This window comes from Zosterops lateralis (genome assembly GCF_965231275.1).
Source record: "Zosterops lateralis genome assembly, chromosome: 2".
Taxonomy (NCBI): Eukaryota; Metazoa; Chordata; class Aves; order Passeriformes; family Zosteropidae; genus Zosterops; species Zosterops lateralis.
This window is the reverse complement of record NC_139763.1, coordinates 83389253-83411600: the sequence shown is the minus strand read 5'-3', so window position 1 is coordinate 83411600 and position 22348 is coordinate 83389253. Positions and strand designations below refer to the sequence as shown.

The window sequence follows — 22348 nt, the reverse complement described above, 5'->3', positions numbered from 1 at the left end:
ATATTCTGAAACTGAGAGATATTTCATGAAATCTGACTTATTCCCTGCCAATTTGAGCTCTGGGCTCTGTTCTGGAAATGAAATAAAGCTCAGTCTTCTGGTGGGACACCTGCAGATCATGGTGCTAGGACCTACAGCCTTCCTGGATGTGATCTGAAATTCCTGACTCCATTATAGAAGGCACTTTTACCTCCAAAGTTATCACTAGACTCCTGATATTCAAAGGAGGAATTTCATTTGTACAGTTTTATTTCTCAAGAAATTTTTGGGAGGACAAGAAGTAGGACTTTGTGCTAGTGTGCTGCTGGGTATGAGAATGAGAAAAGTGACTGGGACTGCCCTGATTTAGAGCTGGATCTGCACGGGCAAGCTTCTGCTGATGGTCTTCCATGTCTTTCACCTTCTGCCATTTAGGCAGGAATCCATTAGAGATCCCTTTCACTTGGAATGGTAAGTGGCTATTTTCTACACGCAAATACTGAAAAAATTCAAAGGAGTGAACTGTGGGGATAACTAACACAATTTCAGATCCCCCTCCAAAACTTTTTGGGGTTTGGAGGCTGTGGGCTGAACGCAGGTGGTGTGCTATAGACAGACTGGGTTTCACTTATATTGTAGTAAAATCTGCACACATACTTAAATGAGAAGCATTTTATAAGAGGTTGTTTTTTTTTCAATTTCAGTCTCTGGATTAACAGTCCTTCCAGTATGCTCATATGAGGCTGCAGAAGCACTGCACTAGGCTTGAGCAAGCACACCATGCTTTTTAGCAGGACTTGTGAGCTCAGGCATCCACCAGACTTTGGGCTCCCGGAGCCAACACACTGAAACTGGTTTACCACTGCAAGGGCATCTGCCCGGGTGAATCTGCTGAGAGAAATGCTGTGGAGGAGTTTAGTTCCTGTCTTTGTACACACACAGCTGCCTTTGTGCTTGGTTGAGGTGTTTGCCTTTCAGCACTCGCTTCTGAAAACTTGTTACAGGGGCGAGTACAGCCAAGAACAGGCAGGAGGCTGCTGTGTTTGGTTATCCAATGTTTATGCTGAGAAGCCTGGGTGCTGCAATGAGGGCTAGTCCCTGTTTGAGATGAGCCAAGAAAGTGTAGACTCTCCTCTGGAAAGCGTGTTTAAACTGTAAACAGGAGACAAAGGAAGCGGGATGCAGGTGAGGTTTTAATCCTGCATTTGTGGACTATGAAAGAAGAACCTGGTGGAGGTTGCACACAAAGAGTTGAGATGACACCAGGCCAGCATTATTGGGGAAAAGCTTATATTTTATTAAATTAATTTCATTGCAATAGATTTATGCCATTGATTCAGAGGCTTGAAAGATGATATTTTTCTCTCAGAAATGAAACATTGTGGGTTTAGTCCTTATTTATTTTCTTCAGAAATAAAGATAATTCTGTTCTTGTTAGAAGCATAGGTTATATTCAATACTTCAGATAATGGCTTCATGTTAAATACAGTTGGGCTTACTGTTTTATTGCACCAATATTTCCACATATTTTTAAATCAAAATCAATCCTAGGATTTCAAATTATTATTAAGTTCAGTTCTAATTCTGCTGTGTCATTTGTAAGTTACAAACCCACACCCCCCCCCCCCCCATCATAAGTTTTACCAAGTAGTATTTTTAGTAGTAACCATGAGGTGTTTGGAATTTCATTATAAATCGAATAAGTGTCAAATTTTGAGTTAGGATTGGCTGTTACCTTCATCAGACAAGTTTATAAGCACTAGTTCCCCTCCACCTTCCAGAGACAGACAGGAATTTTCTTCCACTGATAAGTTTTATCTCTTTATTTTTGAAATAGACATAGAAGTAGTTTTACACTACTTTACAACATCAGGAAGGAGTCTAAGAGTATACATGAATTTGCTACAGAAAATGGATCATGTTTCTAAGGATCATTATACATAAGGAAGTTATGCCGTAAGATGCATGCATGTCACTGGCATTTAGTGTTAGCTTTTTATTCTGTGATTTTAAAGACGGACGTGAAGACTGCTGTAGTAAATATGATATCCCTTATTCTTAATGGAAATTAAAAAAAAAAGAAAAGAAAAAAAAGTTATTCCTCTTGGAAGGAAGTTATATGAACTGGTATCAATATGTACATTTTTACCCGCTATGCTGTAAATTCTAGTTATTATGGAATAGGAAGTATGTGTATAGAATTTAAAATAAAATAAAATAAATAGGTGAGAGTCATCCCTCTCTAGCTAATGGACTAGACACATTATCTTAGGGTCAGATAATGTAATTATAATTATTTGCTGACCTCTTGAAGAAAAGATCACAAGTCTTTCAGCTTTCATCTTAGAATATTATGTTCTTGCTTAAGGTGCTGTGCTCTTGTGAGTTCTGGAAGAAAGAAATTATCAACAGTTTTCTAGGGAAACAGGCTATAAAAGGTTGGACAAAGGAGCAAAGGATAAAGAGGAAGTTTAGTGTTTCTTTGTCTTACTTTTCCAGCCTGATATCTCCATATTGATATATGGAGGTATATATTAGCCTGATATATTCCATAGTTTTCCACTCATTCTCCCATTATAACTATTTTAACCTTGATTTCTGTGCACTGACTAAAGAATAAAGTCCATACGGATATGGGTTTTTCTGAGGAGGCAACTAAAAAAGAACAGTTAGCTTTGGTTAGAAAGAATCTATGAATGCTGGCCATGCTGCAATGGAAAGCAGCATTGTCCCACTAATAAGTCTTAGCTGGAGGTGTCTGTATGATAACTAAGACCTGTGGATTACTACAGGATTTAGTGTCATGATGTTGATCCACAGAGTACAGATTATTCCCTTGTTCTTGAGTCTACAGTTGGTTCCAGTTAGCTTTGCTATGGAGCTGCAAGTGGGCTAATGTGTGTTGGCAGGACCATTTGGTCTTCTGGGGCTCTTAGCTGCCACAGTGCACTGCTTTGGGTTTCCCTCCAAGGCACCATATTGCACAGAAGCAGAGAACAGAATGATCATTACCAGTTGTCACCAACTATATGTCCAGTAAGTGCCTAAGGATTGTACTTGTCTTCTTTATTTGCAAGTTGACTGAAGCATTTATCAGCTTCTCAAAGACGTCTGCACAGTTTCTTGAAAACAATAAAAATCAAACTCAGATTAATATAGTGAAGTTTAAGCCCTTAAAAATAGAGGTGTTTTCCTTAATGCAAGCTCTTATCTGCTTTGAAGGTAGCAACAAATATCAGTAAACCTGAATCTCTGACCTTTTCCCTTAACAACAAAGGATCTCTCATAGTTCTTCTGTCAGTTGTAACTGGTTTGGATGTGTTCTGTGTTTAACTGTCTGGTGTCCTTCGTACCAAATTTATACTAAAAAATTTTATAGAATACGTCCATTATGTTAAAGAACTTAGATGAGCTAGTGAGCTGTATGAAAAGCTGCCTAACTCATTCTAATTTGTTACCTGCATGGGGAATTCTACAGACCTGAATAAATTTAGGTGTGTGCATAATATTTGAGAGCAGGCCTGAGGAGAACAACAGATGGATGAGAAGCTCAACATGACCTGGCAATGTGCACTGGCAGCACAAAAAAACGAGATGTATGAGGTCCTTCTCAACCCAAACCTTTCTCTGATTATATGGTTACATGACAATACAAATACTGTATGTATTGGTGAAACTAATAGTATCTTTCTGTTGGACTTGTGTTACCTTGGATTATGAGGCAGATCTTCCTCTGGGCACAGGCCTGTCACCATCTGAAACTGACAGGTATAGGGCCTATCCACCAATAAATGGGAAAAGAAATCACAAAAATAAAATTCTACTATATGCTTGGCATGTGAATATAAAGCCAGGAAAAAGTGTTGGAGAGCTGCTTGCAAGGGCAGAATAATTTTATCCCTAAGGGGTAAAACCATACAATTAATAATCTGAAAGAATTTTCTTAAACTGGGTTTACTGACTTTCTTTGCTATTATTCTTTTAGGTTTATATTGTTGCAGCACATGCATGTATGTTATTGAATATTGTATTTATTTATTTAAAAATTAAGAGTTAACCTCCTTATGAGTGAGAAAAAAGCTTATAGGTGGGGAAAGGCATGTCATATCATCATATCATATCATAGAAGCATAGTTTGGTTTGGGTTGGAAGAGACCTTAAAGATCCTTTAGTTCCATCATGCCCAGCCTTGGACAGTGACACTTTGCATTAGGCCAGGTTGCTTAAAGCCCCTCTCAACCATGGAAACTTCTGGCATTGGAGTAAACCAGCAAACCTGACCTTTGAATGCTGTATGGAAAATTTATGATATTGTCCTTTTCCTCAGAAGGGAAACTTTGTGTCCTTTCCAAGTTTGACCAGTTTCAAATAACTGTGTTCTTTTTGTTGTTTTGATTTGGGTTTGTTTTAAACAAAAGCAGCAGCACAAGAACATGAAAAGAACCATTCTAAATTCTCAAAGTTCTGGTAACCTTAGGTAAATTTTCATTCTCCATCAATGTGCTAAGACTCCTAATCAATACCCAGATGAAGTGTTATTTTGCTGTCAAGAGTAACTTTTGGTAGTTGATTTTTATCTATAGAAACATAGCAGAAATGGGAATATTTTTAGAAACCCATATTTGCTTCTCTGATTGTCTTTTCAGACATTAAGAACACATTTGTTTAGAATATGCCTTTTTCTTCTGTACTCAAAATACTTAGAGGCATTTCACAGCAAATGTGCACAAGAGCAGTGGAGTCTCAATTAATCTCGTTCTTTGGAAGTCTCAATTAATCTAGCTCTTTGGAATTTGCCCTTTTCACTCATCCTCATTTGCAAAGAAAGGATGGCCCAGTAGTTAAGTCATTAGCCTGCTGCTTTGGAGATGAATTTTACTGCTCTTAAGTTGTAGATTTCCTTTCCAACGTGGAAAAATCTGTCAGATAAGGAGAATGCAGCTCCATCTAACCAGGACATTGAGGGTGAGTATATGTTCATCCTCAGATACTGTAGTAAATGCTCAAAATAAGACTATGATGGAATTTAGAATGATGGAATATTGGTATTCAAATAAAAAAGAAAATGTGATTACCAAACAGCAGATCTTGAAGCCTACAGTCAGTGTTGAAAACATAAAGAATTTAACTCGAGTAAATTATTTAGCATCAAGCATTCTCTTTTAAATTGTCTGCTTTTTGTAGGACAGCACTTTTACTGTGACAGCTTTTGTATCACACTATGAGATTTCCTTAAGAGCAACTATAGTTGTCCTTACTATGGTCCATAGTAATAGCATGCAGCATGAGTGTTTTAAAGGAAATTTGTATTGTTTAATCAAAAACGTTTAATGAAGTCTGTAAAGGCAAGTTATTACTGATTTCTATCACTATTTTGATGTAACCCCAATTTATGAAGGAGGATGGTAGGTGTGAGTGATTGGGTTTGAATCAGGTTTGATCCAGTTTGCATCAGGTATGTCTTTTGGAAGGACTGAGTGCTCTGTCTCATTGCTTGTGAAGCACACTGCATTAAGTCTGTCATCTGGTAGACTTGGACTTGATGGTCCTTGTGGGTGCCTTCCAGCTCATCATATTCCACTATTCTGTGATTCCCAGTGAAGTATTCTTCATTTTACAGCGCTACCGACAAAACTCTGTTTGGTCCAAAGTAACGGCTGAAGCATTTAGTGCCTCTGGTTCTTTGTTTTTCCCGTAGGGTCAACGATTGCATCCTGCGCGTGAACGAGGTTGACGTGTCGGAAGTGTCTCACAGCAAAGCCGTGGAGGCCCTGAAGGAGGCCGGTTCCATAGTGCGGTTGTACGTCCGGAGAAGGAGACCTATACTGGAGACCGTCGTAGAGATCAAGTTGTTCAAAGGACCGAAAGGTATATACAAAAATCAAAAGATGTCCATTTCAAACCTGGTGTTTAGCCTCTCTTGTAGCTTAAATTGCATCTGACCTTGTTGATTTGCTAACTGGTTGACCCTGTCAAATACTGAAATGGAGTTCATTCAGGCCGGTAGAATTTGAATTCATGGTTATATCTCTTCCTGAAATATAAAGGAGATCAAGTAGTTGTGGTTTGCTTCGTTTGGTGTTTACTGCAGAGATGTCTCCTTACCTTCTAAAGAGACACAGAGATACTGTGTGGCAGCACATATACTACCTCTAAAGTTCCTTTACTCAGACCTTTGACTTTCATTTAAGTTGCTGTTGAATGCAGAGTTTGTGAATTCTTCCTCTGTTTAGAAGGCTTTTTGATTATCCAGCTTACCTTCTCTACTTTCGTGATGGTTTTTTCTAGTTATCTTTGGAACTTGGAGACAAGAATATCAGCTTACCTAGATCCATAGAAGAATTTTATTTTATTTTATTTTATTTTATTTTATTTTATTTTATTTTATTTTATTTTATTTTTGTTTTATTTTATTTTATTTTATTTTATTTTATTTTATTCTTCAACAAAATTAAGTGGAAATCTAGCACAAAACCTTCACTAATCTAAATGAGCTTTATCGCTTCCAATAGAACCTTCTGGTTACAGAACAAAAAGCCAAATTCCTTTCTAGAAGCATTTTTCTTCATAGCTAATTTCTGGACCAAAAAAAAAAGCATATTTTCATAGTACATGTGAATAGAATGAGCAGCGGTTAATTTTTTTTTGATCCATAATAACCATTTCATAAGCAGGTCTTTGATTGAGATATATATATATATATTTATAATGAAGGCATTTGCATGTATATATCGTGCACATGAGATTACTCTCCCTGTTTTATCTATGGTGAATAATCTTCAGCTTTTTCTCCCTTACACGTCCCTCATGTGAATATTATAGTATGCTTCTCCATAGGTGTTTTTTATATCAGTAGTGAAGTATATTTAATATAGTGAGCCATATTGCTGAGATTGACCTCTAATACTCAACAAAGATAGTGCAGCACTGAAAACAGTGCACTCTTTGACACTGCAGTGTATTCATTATGCTCTGCTCTTGGAGAAAAGTAAGGTATATTTAAACATGCATCTGATGGTAAATCCCTGAAAGTCTGGATTCTTGTAGTCAATTACAATGCTGGATTGCTTTTCCAATAAAAAAGCATTTCTAATGGTATTTTGTATGCATATGAATTCAGAGTAGAAGTGCAGGCAGTGTTTTTAAAGATTTGGAATTAAACTAAGTGTGTGTGATATGATAGTCATTTTGAGAGACCTAAGGCTAAAGAAACTAAAATTAACCTGTCCTTTCTGGTTGTGATTAAATTGTAAAAATTATTCATCGTGACCAAATTTTTGTCCATTGTGGAAATGGACAGGAGAAGCAATCATTATCTAATAATGGGTTTGCGTTGTGTTTGTTTTGAATGTATGCCTGAAACTATTTCTTTCTACAAATATTGTCATAAAACAGAATGGATACCAATAAACTGCTTTTAAGGGCAAGCTAAAGAACTTTTGCTGCTTACTGCTGAAAATACGATTTTGCATCTATAGTGCTACATGAAGTTTATTACAGATAATTTTAGTGTTAAGGTTTTTAAGTTTTTTGAAAATATTGTTTAATATTTTCACTTTTATAGAAACAAGTTAGCTGGAAACTTGGATAAAAAATAAGTTGATGAGCTAGTTTTCTGCAAAAGCCAGGGGTTTACCTTCATAATTCAGGCAGTAAGGAAGCATGGTCTATTAGGCTTTCTGTATTCCCCAAATAAAAAAGCAAAATGAAGAAAATAATTTATAGTTGTGATGAAACCTCATCAAACTACTTTTAATATCTAGAGCATTTTTCCATTGACTTTTTTTTTTTCAATAACTTCCATGAAAAAATTATCTGTTTAGAGGCATCAAACACTTAGCAGAAGTCGAGAATAAAACCTGTGACTCTTGGCTGTTGTCACTCCTCTGATGCTTATCTCCTCATATTTCAGGTGATTTATCTGTGAACTGGTCTTTCACACCATTGCTATGCAACGTAAAAACCACTTAGTATTTATATAAACAGTGTTTCTTACATCTCAGAGTGAAATTGGGATGTTTTGGTGTCCAGAGCAGGATCTGAAAACCAGCATGGTTGGTTCCACACCATTCTTTCTTTCCTATTCACAAAATTAATAAAGTAAATGTGTTTTTTAGACAAGAAGATTGTTCCATACCAAACGCAGAGTAGCAAATATCTTTTCAATTCTTTTCCTGTCTCCGTCAGTATATAACCCAGCATTTACCGAGTTCATACCTTACTGCCCTGAGAATTTACCACATGAAAGCAAGTCTTGGCTTCCATAATACCAGGTAAACTCAGAGATCCCTAACTTGCCTGTCTGTGTGTAGTAGATTATATCTTTCAGCACTTGAAGTTGGTAAAGAAGGAAATTTGCAAGGCTTTATATATAGAGGCCCTTTTAATTTCATCTGAGATATTCAGGATGAAGGCTTTTTACAAGTTATTAGTCCATAGAGGCTAGTTGGGGTTTTTTATGGGGCGTTAATTTCTGTAGTTGGCAACCACCATATAAAAGACATTGATTAATTTAGTGAATGTATTTTAAATGTCAGGTATTAAATAAGAATTGTCTGGTGATGGCTTTGGGCACGTGGCAATGGAAGGGCATGGTCACGTACTGCCAAGGAGGTCCCTTCAGAATGCAGATCCCTAAGCAGATGTTCCTGTTGCTTTACAAAAAGACTCTCCTAGTATCATATGTGCTAAACCTGTAACCCTTTAGTTTTATTTCTGGGGTGAGAAGAGGTAAACAAAGACACAAATGAGTTGTGTAATAGGAAAATAAAGGGTTCAAAGAGAGCTGCAGCTGTGTAGGCATTTAAAGCTGATCATCACTTTGATACACCTGATTGCAAATACTGGCAAATAGCCACAGTCTGTGTCTTGAAGGTAATTGCTATGTGTCATCCTTGCAGGCTCTTCCTCTTTTCCATGTGCTTGGGAGATTGTCTTTTGTATGCCTCCTGCATGTCTCTTCAGTCAGGCACACAGTTCACTGTTTGGCTTTGCAAAGGATTGAGTGGCCAACAGTAGATGTTTTGTTTCAGTCACTCCCAGGGCACTGCAGATTTTAGCAGCCAGCATCCCTACAGTGGCTGACAGCTGTAACAGAGGAAAGATATGCTTGCACATTTCTTATTTAAATCATCGAGATTTAGACCCTACTGAAAATCCTGTCATTAAGTAATATGCTTTTCTTGCTTTGTATTGAAGCAAGACTAGCAGTAATGAGAATGGATTGCACATACTGCAGTGTTTGTTCCTGGGGAGCAAAATGCAGGCATTCAAAACAGCAATTTAATGGTGCTGTCTGGCTTTGTAATATAACTTGTGCATTAGCTTCCTGTAAGACCCTGCAAATAACTGTTTATGGGCAGTGAATTGTGAACTTCAGTTGCTGTTCAGGGGTTGCAGTTTTCAGTTCCATTTCATTGCATTTGACTGGAGGATTTTAAACCGAAGTAGTTTCACTGACCTCAAGATTTTCATGCTGTCCTGTCACACTCCAAATATACTTTTACTAAACCCAGAAGCATTGAGTAGTATGATAGTGCACAATTAGTATGCTGATGCACAAGTGATAGAAATTAAGCTTGATTTTTTTTTTCTATTTAAATTTTTAAATGATCAGCAGAAATAAGTATTTCTGCTGTAGAAAATTTCTGGCAGAGACTTGGATAAACACAGAGGTCATGTAAAATATTACCTACCTACTTGCCTATCTAGCTGATAATTTAAGCTCTGATATAATGTACCAGAAGGGGGAAAAAAAAAGAAGAAAAAAAGAAAAAAGGAAAACAAGGATTCTTGTAACTACAGCAGTGACAGGTCAGATAATAAACTTTTGACCTTGCTTCTGTAGGAAATGTGTCTTAGAAGATATAAAAACTGCAGAAATGAAGTTCAGGGTATGTGAAGCGGAACAGCTGAATACCAGGACGCTTCAGAGGAGAAATGTCAGACTTAAAAACATGCTAAAAAAGGAACAACATAAAGGACAGTTAATTTTGCTATCTGGATATTCTGGTGGCTTGAGTATAAAGTCATAGAGAAAGAGGATTACTTTCCCACACCCTTCATGATAATAATGCCTATCATTGGATTGTTTGAACTGTGTCAGGATCTTGCCCCAATGACTGGAGCTGCCCTTCTGTTCACAATGTTTTAGATGAAAAGGCTCTGGGCAGACCAGCAGCTCTGACACTTTTTGATTTCTAAAAGCATGCTTTTTGCTCATTCCTGATGAATTCAGCCAGTGACACATTCTCATGAGGTCCACCCCACACTGCTTTGGGCACTAAAACATGTTTAGGAGCACTTAATTCTCTACTGTTTCTGCTCTCAGAATTAGGGCTATATCAAAACTTTTCTTTTAATCTGTTTGGAATGTGATTATATTTTGGGGCTTCAGATTAAAAATTAATGCATCTCTTAAGCACTGTTCAGCCGCATTCTGTATCTCCCTCTGGATGGCTATCCTTCTTATCTTAAATTTCTTAATCAGCAAAGTCTTAGCTCCTAAGCCAGACATCTCAATAAAATATGCAAAAATAAAATGGGATTCGTATAAAGGGCATAATGCACATTTATTTTGGGAGTTATGTATATGTGTCGAAATGTTAGAGTACGTCACTGGGCATAACCAGTTCCAGAGTTCCCATTTCCTTGTGTTCTGTGCCAAACTGAAGCGACTCTGTGGCACATGGTAAATTTTCTTTTCCTGTAACTATTTGTTTTATTCTTGACGACACTGAATAAAGTCAGTAGACGGTAATGAAGCTTTATTACTATACTAAGAAAAGAATCAGTATGGTTTAAGAAGTGTGTTTTTTAACTCTGATAAGGTATGAGACTTTCTTGAGAAGATGCAGAGATTTTTTCATCATCAATATAAGGTATGATTTCACTGTAGATTTATCTACAGGATTGTTGCTGAAATGTCCTCTAGTCCATTACTGTCTGTAGTTTCCTAGAGATTCATACTTCTTTTTTCATAAGAATAAATATATTTTAGTTTTGACCAATGGCTTTATTGGAAATAACTTGTGTGTTTTGTTGCATAGATAGTATCCCAGCTTGCAGTGACAACTGAAATAATCACAAAAGTACATTTGAATTATGTGTGTTTCAAAGTGTGTGCTAAAAAAAAATTGTTCAATTCAGAAGAGCAGAATAGAGGGTTCATTTTAAAATAAATTGAAATCCTCCTTTCATTAAGGAAAGGAGGAAACTTAGGACTTTTATCCAGCAAAGCAAAGTCAAAAGTTACCTTTTTATCTCAGGTAATAGCTACAGCCGTTAAAATGAAAGAAGGGGCTTTTTGCAAACAAAGAACCTCAATTATTTATTTCCCAATTTCAAAGAACAGTGAGAGCTTTCAGAATTTGCTGTTTGATAACTGATTGCAAGTGCTTGCTCCAGACTGATGATGGTAATTTATTTTTTTTTTTTAACTGCAGCTATTGCTTTTACTACTTTAATTATATATCTTCTCTAATTTAAAAGACACTTAGTATTCCATAGCAAACTTCAGTAGTAGGAATAGGGGGTTTTATGGCAAGTTAGGCAGATATTTTCTTAATTAAAATAATAAGAAATGTTTTGTAAGGTCCAAAGTTTTCAAAAAAAAAATTTTTTTCACATTTTGAACAGAACTTTTCCTTACGGTTTTTGAAGAATTTCAGTCTTGTGATCCTGTCAGCTGTGAATTTACTTGTGGTTTTCAATGTTCTCTTCCTTCTGTGCTCTGTGAATCCTTATCTAAAACAGAGTAAAATAGAGCAACTTAAAAGACAGAACCATATAAAAATGAGGAAGCAGGAAAACTTTCTCAAGTCTGGGTCTAACAAATAGTTTCGGTTCTCAACTCTAATTGAAGTGCTTCATTTCATATTACTGTAACCGCATCACTTTCGTCAGATATCAATAGAAAACCACCACAATTGAAACTGAAATACCATTTTTTGTGAAATTTCTTTGCTTGAAGGAACTAGTATTTCCTCCAATTAGCAGAAAGTGCTCCATCAAACACTCGTACATAATTTTCAGTTTTAAGATAGTGGCTTAAACTATCATTTATAAGTTAACATCACTAAAAAGCATGGATGCCCTTCAGAGTAGGATTGTCTAATGTAAGAATATGTGAATATCTGATAGTTTGTCACATGAAAATTGTATTCTCTTGAAAATCATAAAATTAGAAAGCACCATGATAAAAGTGCTACAAAAGGGTCTGCTGTTTTCCAACCATACTTTGACACATTCGTGTTGCAAGTGCTTGATATGGTAAAAGTGGTAGTTTATATCTGTACCTTTATATTTCCCAGACCGATGATCATGGTTTTTAATTTAAGTGATGATAAATGCATACAGCTGCTATTATCATATTCTTCTTTATGGTATAAATAAAATATCAAGTGTATTATATCAAATGTATTATCTGCTTTCGGTGACTAAAGACTTGCCATCTCATTTGCATAAGTTATCATATATGAAGTTTTTCTTTTAAAAAAGTCACACTGATTCTGTAAAGCGATTCCTTCTATTACGGAGAAAAAGTAGTTCTTGGACATAATTTTACAAAGAAATAGTTATTATTAGAATGGCACTTCAGTTCTAGTTTTTCAGGCTTTTTCTAAAGTCTTTTTGTCTTTAGTGGAGAAAGAAGGTAAATGTGTTATGTTTTTTGTTAGAAATGCAGTTTAATGGCAGGAATCAGCTTGTCCTCACAATCAGACCTAATTCAACCATCTTTGGAGATTAGTAGTCAGTAATTAAAGAAATCGATTTCCAAATCAAAAAGGATAATTTCAAACAGAATTCAAAATCCCTCCTTCTGGCTGGTTGTCTCACCTAAAACTGGAGCTATCCTGTGAGCTGTAGGATATTACTTGCTTGAAATCTTTTATATTTTCGTGCTAACTCTGATTTTCCTCATTTCTTTTTAAATGTAATTTTCCATTAGCAGTAAAGAAGTAAACAACATGTCTGGGAAGACTGTGCAGCAATATTATATGCACATATTTTGTCTGTTTTTCCCTTGAAACCATTAAGTTCTTAAGAACTCTCCAAGCAGGTCTGAAGAATCCTGTGTTCATGTGCAAAATTAACATCTAATCTCATAGTAGATTTTAAGTATCATTTTCCAGAAATCACTCACAAAGAGTAAGGTTTCCACTGATACGAACATTACTTTTTGCAGCTTCATCATGCTAACTATTTCTGAAGTGGTGCAGTAGCAATTTCAAAGTGTGGTGCTGTATTTTAATAGCCAATTGAGATGGCTATAAAAATCCAGCACTGTGCATTAAGATCATTACTAAATTGCTTCAGCAATACTTACTGATGAGGCAGCTTCAGCAGAACACATTTCATCTTAATGAACTGTGGCTGCAATAGAGCAAAAGCAGCAGCTCAGGGAAAGATAGATGTGCAGGTAGGCTTGAATGCCAACAAACTGGAGGTTTTGTTTCAAGAAAAATAAGCTTTGGTTGGTTGCATTTTGTTTTCAGTAGAGAAAGAAAATAAATCTGTCATCTTTTTTATTAAATTGCACTTAAATGGCAGAAGATGTTGCTATGAAATTGTTTCACATCAGACCAAATTCAGCCATCTTTGGAGCTAAGTAGATAATTGACATTTCAATTGACAAAATTTTCTGTGCTTGTCCTTTCTAAATTACCTAGGAATTTTATATTATCCAGTTGCCTACATAGTTTCATCAACTCTGAGTAGAGACAGCAAAAGGTATGGTGTTCCAGTGTGACCTTGGTTTTTATCATTCTGTCATGAGGTGTTGGCCCTTTTGTTGTGGTCAAAGTTACCTCTGAGGCTTGTGCTGCAAATTGAGAGCTGTAAGACTGACTTACTTGGATCCCCTGATACTGTCGTCTTCACCTCCACAGGTTTAACTCTTAACTTTTTCTGAAAATTGGAGAGAAGGAAGATGCCAGGGTTTGTTTTGGATTTTTTTGTTCGTTTCTTGGTTTTGATTTTTTGTTTTGTTTTTGGCGGAGGTTGTTTGTTTGTTTTGGGTGTTTTTGGTTTTTTTTCATTGCTTCCTTTAGAGACAGGGTTTATTAATTTCTCTGTTCAGCTGTTGGGTAAGTGATGGATGCATCTCTAGCTTTGGTTCATATGGCGTCCTTCTGGGTGACAATAAAGCAGACCATTTAAAAATTCTGTACTTGATTTATCCTGTCCTTGTGGAAATACTTCAAAGGAACTTGCTTTCTTAATGGATTTCCCAGTTACATAATGATCTCCAGTGCGCTGCTGAAAAGTTTCTTGGAACATCTTTTGTCTCAGGCTTGTATGAAAAACTGTGATGTGTGTGCTTTGGGATTCTACTTGACACTGTGTCCTTATACTCTCTGCAATTTTTAAAAATCCCAAAGACTAAGTGCCTTTTTTGGTTTTTGTCTATGCCAAGTGTGAGGAAAATTCCCCATGGATCTTGGCCAGCTTCTTTTTCAGTTCTAAAGTTTTCTCCTGATTAAATGTAATACAGTAAGTCTCATAATTTTGTCATCATAGCCTGCCTTTTTTTCCTCTGGATTGTAACTTTCTGGGTAAAAAATAGTTTCATCATTTGCCTCCCCATTCTAGAGTGCTGTGTAAGAGGTAAAAGGGGAGTGAGAGAAGATCCCTTTCATTACGTTTGCCATCGCTATTTTCATCAGGAGGACAGGAGATGCAGCAGACAGTGTAGCGAATGTTAATTGTCTCATCAGTATTTCCAAATACACAATAAATCAAAAGATGGAGAAGGACATAATTTGCTAAATTACTGGGCTAAGTGTGGAAAAAGTCTTTCTGTAGACAGGAGGCCAACATAATTTTTTCTGTTTCTTAGTGGAGTGATGAGAATTTTCTAGGGAGTGACAGTTTTCTTGGCCTTTTTCCTCTACCTATCTGATCCTTGTTCTAAATTCTTCAGGTAAATCTTACCGAATTATTATTATGCTTGGTTGTTCACCACTTTAATAATAAACAGTTACATGACAACTATTGGTGGAGTCTGACTGACATCCTGATGCAACAGAAGGTGGAGATTAGCCTGCTGTGTGAAATATGTTCATTGACACAACATCTTTCATTTCACCTGGGTAGTTTGAAAATCCTTATGTTCCCTTCTTTGGAGACCTTCATCCTTTTTTGACTATAAAGCCAAAAATAATGTGCAAATTAGTCACATGAAACTACAGAGCGGTGATTTCATCCTTTATTGTTCAGTTAATTATCTATGCAGCAAGTTCTGTCTTCTTGATAGTTTTTAGATGTCCAGATCTTTCTCAAGACATCTACTGTCTGGAAGACAACACTCATCAGCAAAATACTGCATTGCCATGAAGAGCCCCTTTGAAAGAATAAATGGTATTTAATTATTTTTTTACAGCATGAGGAGCTGTAGCTCTTCATGTTTTTCTCTTCCTTTTTCTCGTCTTCTTTTGCCCTGTAATCATGAGCATGGACAGGCATTACAGATTCTAATCATGGTGGACGGACAAAGCTGACTGCAGCTTTAGAGATTCAAGTGATGTGGTAAATAAAATATCACACTGCAGCCTATTTAAAAATTATTTTAGATTGTCAGTATTATTCTTCCATTTGCACTAGTTGGGAAAAAAAAGGAAGGAGTTACATTAAGGCATCTCTGAACATCTGAAGGGAATAACTGTCTTAGAAGTCAAACACCAAAGTGATTAATTGCAATAGTCGTTCATCTGGCTATTTCCAGTCCTTTCTGGACTCCCCTAGTCCTTTATGCAGGTCTGTAATCCTCATTTCACTTTCAGTATTCCAAATTCTAAATGAAATTTCAGTTATCCTTAATTAAAACAAAAGAAATAATACATTTGTCAAAAAGAAATTTTCCTATAGTATTTTAGCTTTGACTTGCCATTTGTTATTTCAGAACATTTTTCCAACAGCTTTGAAGAACTGGTTTTCCTTCATCAGTTAGGGGTTTTTTGTTTGTTTTGTGTCTCTAAACAGTATATTAGAATTCCTAGAAATAGCAGCTATTTTTCTGGAGTTCAGGTGGAAGACCCTTTGCTGTTTGCCATGAAACACATTGTCTGTGCAGATGATCATTCTTTGCAATTGGTCTGTCATAAGATATGAGACCAGGAAGTCCAGGCTCTGGGACTCCAGTGCAAAAATGTTCTGGTTCTGCCTGTGTCACATCAGTGATATGTAAAAAGGGCAGCTGAGTTTTTACATGCAGTGAAGGTTCCTCTAATGCAGACATGGTGAGATTCTTACAGAAACAGAGTAGAGCCTTTCTGTGCCAAAGTCTTGTGCTCCCTGACACGTAGACATCTGCTCTTCGATTCTTCTGCTTTTGAGTTGGCAGTAAAGCCATTGAATTATGAGAGTATCACTTGTTCTTCTTACCTTACAGATACTCACTTAAGATTTTTTTTTCATTCAGAAATTCTGCTACTTGGTCCAATGGCAAGTTGATAAATTTTTTTCAACATTAAGCATTTAGTGTGCTTGGTAGATGAAAAAAATTCCTCTGACCTCTTCTAGTGGAGATTTTGGCTGTTGTTGTATGAGAAAGGCAAGGAGATAGCTTAATGCTTATATCTTTAATGACTAATTTTGGAGGAAAATGGAACTCTGAAAGCTTGAAAAAGCAGATTATATCCGTGGAGAAAATCGCTATGAAACCATTAGCACTAAGGAGTATTTCCAAAATTTCCAAGAGCACAAAGCTCTCTGTTCATTCCCTGGGATGTTGGCTTCTGAATTTTGAGTAGTAATTTATATGAACAGATAACAAACCTGCTCTTCGATTCTTTAGGAAAAAAAAAAGTCCTATCTTTATTTGTTGATAGGAAGAAACAGTTGCAAAGCAAGATCTTGGATCTTCATGACATGTAAAAAAGGGTATAATGACACAAAACCACTTTAGGATATGATAAAAGATGTGTTGTATAAGCTAAAAGAACAATAGCCCCAAGATATGCTTGACATGTTTATTTTGGAAAGTGATATTTGCAAATAAGGACATGATAGACTTTTCTTTCTCAAAACTGTGTTTTGGTTTTTGTTTGTTGTGTTTCTTATGCAAAACAATTTGTAGGCTGTCTTATGAAATTAATAGAAAGGCATATTATTCACTCTAACAGACAGAACTGAAACAAGGAAACATAAAATTACAGCAAATAATTTTGTAAAATTGTTTATTGCAGGCACATTTACATTTTATATACTGTAATTGAAAATAAACTCAGTGTAATGGTAGGCCAGGGGTAAATCTTATCTACATTCTATAGGTCAGATGTGTATCATTTCTAAATGCAAATTATTATCAAATGTCATAGCCAAAATTTCTGAAAGATATTTTTAAATTACACTTTTAAATACTGCTATAATAAATCAGACCCCCTCTGTAAGGCAGGATTGTAGTTGTAGTGATGCACTTGGCAGTTATAGAGAGATGTTTTGATTGTAGGTGCTTTCCAGACAAGATATGAAAAGTGCCTACCTTTTTGCTGACATCAGTTTTCACAAAAATGTCATCTCTGATAAAGTTGCTATCATGATCAAAATCAGCAGCAAAAGGACAAGATCTCGGCATCAAATGAAGAACCAATAGGTCTGGCAGCACTTAGGGAGGCTTGATACTCACACATTCTCAGGTCCTGATGGTCTTGATGACAGACCACCAGAATTTACCTGATGAAATCTGGGTGCTGAAATGGTCGGGCTAGAACACACGTGGGAAGAAGGAAATGGGAAAAACTGGAAAGATGAAGTAGAAAATGCATCCCTATTGAAGTGAACAAGGGGAGCCAAGGGACTGTGAAGTCATCAGTGTATTTTTAGAATCTCAGAAGAACATTTGGAAAAGTAGGAAATCTCTTTATAAACATCTAGAAAAGGGTTGAAGAGTAATGATAACCAGAAGAGACCATACTTCTCTTCTGCAACGCTTCCTTGTTTTTTCCCAGATGACTCCATGTGCTGGGAGGGTTCAGCACAGAAAGTGGTCTGGAAAAACAAAGATGTAATTGAGCAGGGTCAGCTGCAAGGTGCTTTCAACAGAAATAACTACATAATCTGCTAAACAGCACTGACATAAAACTGTAGGAAAAGAATCATGAGGAGAGTAGTCAGAACTTTGTTAGCAGTAACATCTTGTCTCTAACACATCCTGCTGTGATGAAACATTCAAATGCTATATTTGGTTTTATAAATTGAGGTATGATTTATAAGACATAGGAGCATTCCTTTCATCCTGTACAGGTAAAGCTTTGAGTTCTGTACTTCAAGCAGGGTGTATGCCAGTTGGCGAGATTCCAGGGGAAAGCTGTAAAAATGATCAGAGATTTAGAAAGCCTGTCCTACAATGAATAAATGAGTGATCTGAAGCCATTTATCTGAAATACTAAAGACTAAGTGCAGGGTGGGGGCCGTTTATCGGCACCTGATAGCAATCTTGCCTTGCAGTGCATCTTTGAAGAGTGTGTTTGCTTTCTGGGCTCCCTAGGGAGGGTGTGAAACAAAACTTAATAGACAGATAATAAACAAGATTTGTACTAGATGTAGAAGAAGTGAGGACTGTGATTACCAGGGAGGATATCAGGTCTGTAACATGGGAAATACCTGGGTATGCTACACTGCCTTTTGTTAGACCTAATACAACTGTAGTTGCTTCTACCTCGGGTTGCGAAGAATGAGTTTCTTTCTGTCCCAAGATTCATAACAAAATTTTCTCATTTCACTATACTTAGAAGACAAAGAGTAGGCATGGGACTATTTAAATTCTCCATCTGCAGAAATGAAGAAGGTGTCTTCCAGACAAAAAAAAATATGTTCTTTCCCTGTCAACAGTAATTTTATATTTTTCATTTCCGTCTTTTTTTTTTTTTTCTTTAGGAAGGGTAAAACATTTTAGAAAAAACTTCTGTGCATGGGAAAATATTAATGAATATTAGAACAGATAATATGGTATCTTAATCTGCATTTCTCTATTTTTTCAATCTTTCTGTTATTCAAGCCAGGATCATGCTCTTTAGGAACAATTTGATCTAGTGGGTGGCTGGTTCTTCACCAAAGGGAGTTTTCACAGCATGTTTCAGTATTTGGAGTCCTTTACTTTGGACTGCACCAAGTCTTTTAATGCTAAGTCTTGACCTCATATAAACAGTTTTGTCCAGCTCCAATCAGAGCTGAGTTTCTTTACACCTAAAATCAGTCTTGTAGGCTTCGGGTGAGTCTCACTAGTATCAATCTTTTCATCCAAATAGCTGCTTAAATTTTCCAAATGGGGCCCAGAAATGGCCTGTGAATAAATCAAGATGTTAGTACATTCATTCTTCCCCCTAGGGTTTCATTTTTCATTGGAAATGCTGCATATATAGTTCCCAGAGGCTGACCTAAACCCTGGCTCTGGCATTGCAGGAAAGTTCAGTGTTTATTATTAGTTGAAAAAGCTGATAGAAAGGCCACGCTAATATCCCTCCTAGCTAGAACCCCTCAAGGGACTAACAGCAGGGTCTTGTGTTCTGCTATATCTCATTAAGAGGGAAACTCTTATTCGCAGAAAATCTGTGGTGTAACTCAGGCTTGAACAACCATATTTTTAAAGTATTGTACTCTGCATTTTAATTCTGCTAAGCACAAGTTCTTGAAAATATTTAATAGTCTGAGACCAGTCTGAAAAAAAATCTGTAATTCTGTTTCAAATGTGAATTCACATTCTCTTTCTAGTTAGGTAGCTAGAATACAATTCCCTAAGCAAATATTTGGCATAATTTCTGAGAAGTCATAGAAACATACAATGTTTAAAGAATACTTCGAGTTGGAAGGGAGCTTTAAAAGTTGTCTACTCCCGGTCTTCTTGCAATGATCAAGGACATCTTCAACTAGACCAGGTTTCTCAGACCCCCCCATCCAACACACCCCCATCCTTGAACAATTCCTGGGATGAGGCATCCACAGCTTCTCTGGGCAACCTGTGCCTCACCACCCTTACTTCTCAATATCTCATCCAAAGTTGCTTCTCAATATCTCATCCAAAGCTACCCTCTTTCAGTTTAAAGTTGTTACCCCCTGTACTGTCACTAGAGGTCCTGTCCTCATCTTTTTTAGAAAGGCACACGGATCTGACTTTGCTCATTTTACTCTGTGAGAGTGTAGGGGGCTTCTCACTGGCAAATAAAACATTTTTGCTTCACTTTGCTTCCTAGAGTGCTGCAAGACAGCATCATCAGTAAACTGAACTAAGGGACCAAACCACAGTTTCAGAGAAACAAAAAGAATCAAAGCAAAGTGCAATGACTCAGGAATCCATTTCAGAGTGTCTTTGCCTTATTACTTCTGTTCAATAAGCACCATCTATTTTCTTTCCCTGTATAATTTATATACCTGTTCAACTTTTAATATCACAGCTCCATAAATTGCCTTACATAAAAAAGCAAAATTACACGTACATTTTTGCCTTGATTTTTCTCTGTGTTTTTAAGAAGGAAGTAACTGAACAGATGACAGATTATTTATTCATCTATTTGATTGCCAATAGATAAGAGCTGCAAGATGAACTTTGATTTCATTTTGTATTTTCCACCTTCAACATAATTGACAGAGAGCTTTTTAGTAACATATTTATGTTCAGATTTGCCACAGGGATGAGAAGATAAGTTAAATTTCCCTCATCAGATGGAGGACAAATAAGAGAAACTGATGAGTTTGTCCGTGACATGTATGGTTGTTAAACAGATCCCAAACTGACAGACTGCTCCTTCTGTCTCCATTTTATTGGTGACAAATTATTAAATATTTGTCTCAAACAGCCATTTAACTTAGCAGAGACTCAGCTATACTCATTTAAAGATATAACACCTAATGTTATACAAAGCAAATAGCATTTCTCCCTGAATTGGAATAATTTTCTCCTGTGTCAAGTCTGTAGATTTCAAAAATATATCTATATCAGGAAAAAAAAAAAAAAAAAAAGGCAGGAAAAGCACAGATTTACATAGTACAAGGACTTAAATTTTTAACTTCTCATCAAAAAGTAAAAACTACTTCAAGGCAGATCTTGATGTGCTCATCTACAGGAAGAAATGCTTTTCATTTGCATTATTAGGAGATGAAATATCTTGTTCTGCTGTCAGTAATTACAGTAATTTGTGCAGAAAATGACATAGGTACTATTTGTTAATGACTGGAAAACTGTGATCGACTGTCAGCATAAATTTGGTTCCTACACCTGAAAAAGCTGGTGTATTTTGTGCATGGAAAGTGAACCATGTTTCAGGATTTGAACCCAAGTTGATATATAATGTAAAAACAATAGCAGACTCTGGATCTTCTCATTACAGTCCTTCCATGTGTCTGTAACTGCCTGTCTGTCTCTTGGCACTTCAGAGGAGCCATATCCTGTTATTTTTTCCTTTGCCCAAACATTATCTGCCTGAATTTATGGAGCATCAGAAATTAAATAAGGTCAAGTGAACTTAGAGAACATGAACAGTGGTGAAAAGAGAAAAAAAAGGCCTCCAAGATCTTGTTGAATTGTCTATGGAGGAGAGGAGACAGTCAGGGAAAGGGGATTTCTCATGGTCACACACCAGTGAGATCCAGATCTGCCAGGCTGATCCCATTTCCAGATACTTGTCTTCAAAATGAAAACCTTAGAGAGCTGATTGGTCATTGGTTACATATTAATGAAAAGTGGCATTTTTAACAGGAGATGCAGTTAAAATAAATGTGGCTGTAAGGGCATATTTATAGTAATGAGGCTAATTGCCTTAAAAATTTGAAAAAAAATGGGACGGGAGAGATAATTTGATTTCCCCTTCTTTCAACCTGCATACATAGCTATACTCTAGATTAGACATTCTCACAATGCACACAAAAGATGCTTAAATCCAACATTCTTAAGCGTTGTGCTTATCTGGAAAGGGTGGGTTAAAGATTTCATCTTTGATTCTCTAGTCAGGAAAAGAGTTTGATAGTACCAGTGTATCTTGCAGAAATATTGAATAAGCATTATTATTACTACACTTTTTTCTTCCGCTGTAGATCCGGCTCAGCTCTCCAGAGCCTTACAAACCTATGATTGTTAACTTCTCTTTCTCTCTCTTAAGCTTAGGAGAGCAGTTTTATTTTTCCTTTTTCTCCCAGTAGGACTCATGCTGTCAAGGCATATTTTTATTGACTGTTGTTTCAGGTGCATTTCTAGCCTAAACAGCCATTTCTGTCCTACTCACTTCAGCTACTTGCTCCTGTCCCCGCATCTTAGCTCTTGCCACGTCCTTCAAATTGAGTTTTCAGGGCAGCAGTGATGGCCTTGCAGTGCTCTCCATAGGAGTCACAGATCTATAATGGGGGGCCATTATACAGAAGTATGCTGCAATCAAAGGGG

At 36.6% G+C, this 22348-nt stretch overlaps 1 protein-coding gene across 12 annotated transcripts in view; it reads left to right on the top strand.

The window, feature by feature from the left end:
* Positions 1-22348, top strand: part of DLG2 (discs large MAGUK scaffold protein 2) — a 986985-nt gene that overhangs the window by 680760 nt on the left and 283877 nt on the right. For all 12 annotated transcript variants that reach the window (XM_083854323.1, XM_083854322.1, XM_083854321.1 and 9 more), the window contains one exon: positions 5678-5847. In XM_083854323.1, the coding sequence (XP_083710449.1) occupies positions 5678-5847 (170 nt within the window). The remainder of the gene's footprint in view (positions 1-5677; positions 5848-22348) is intronic.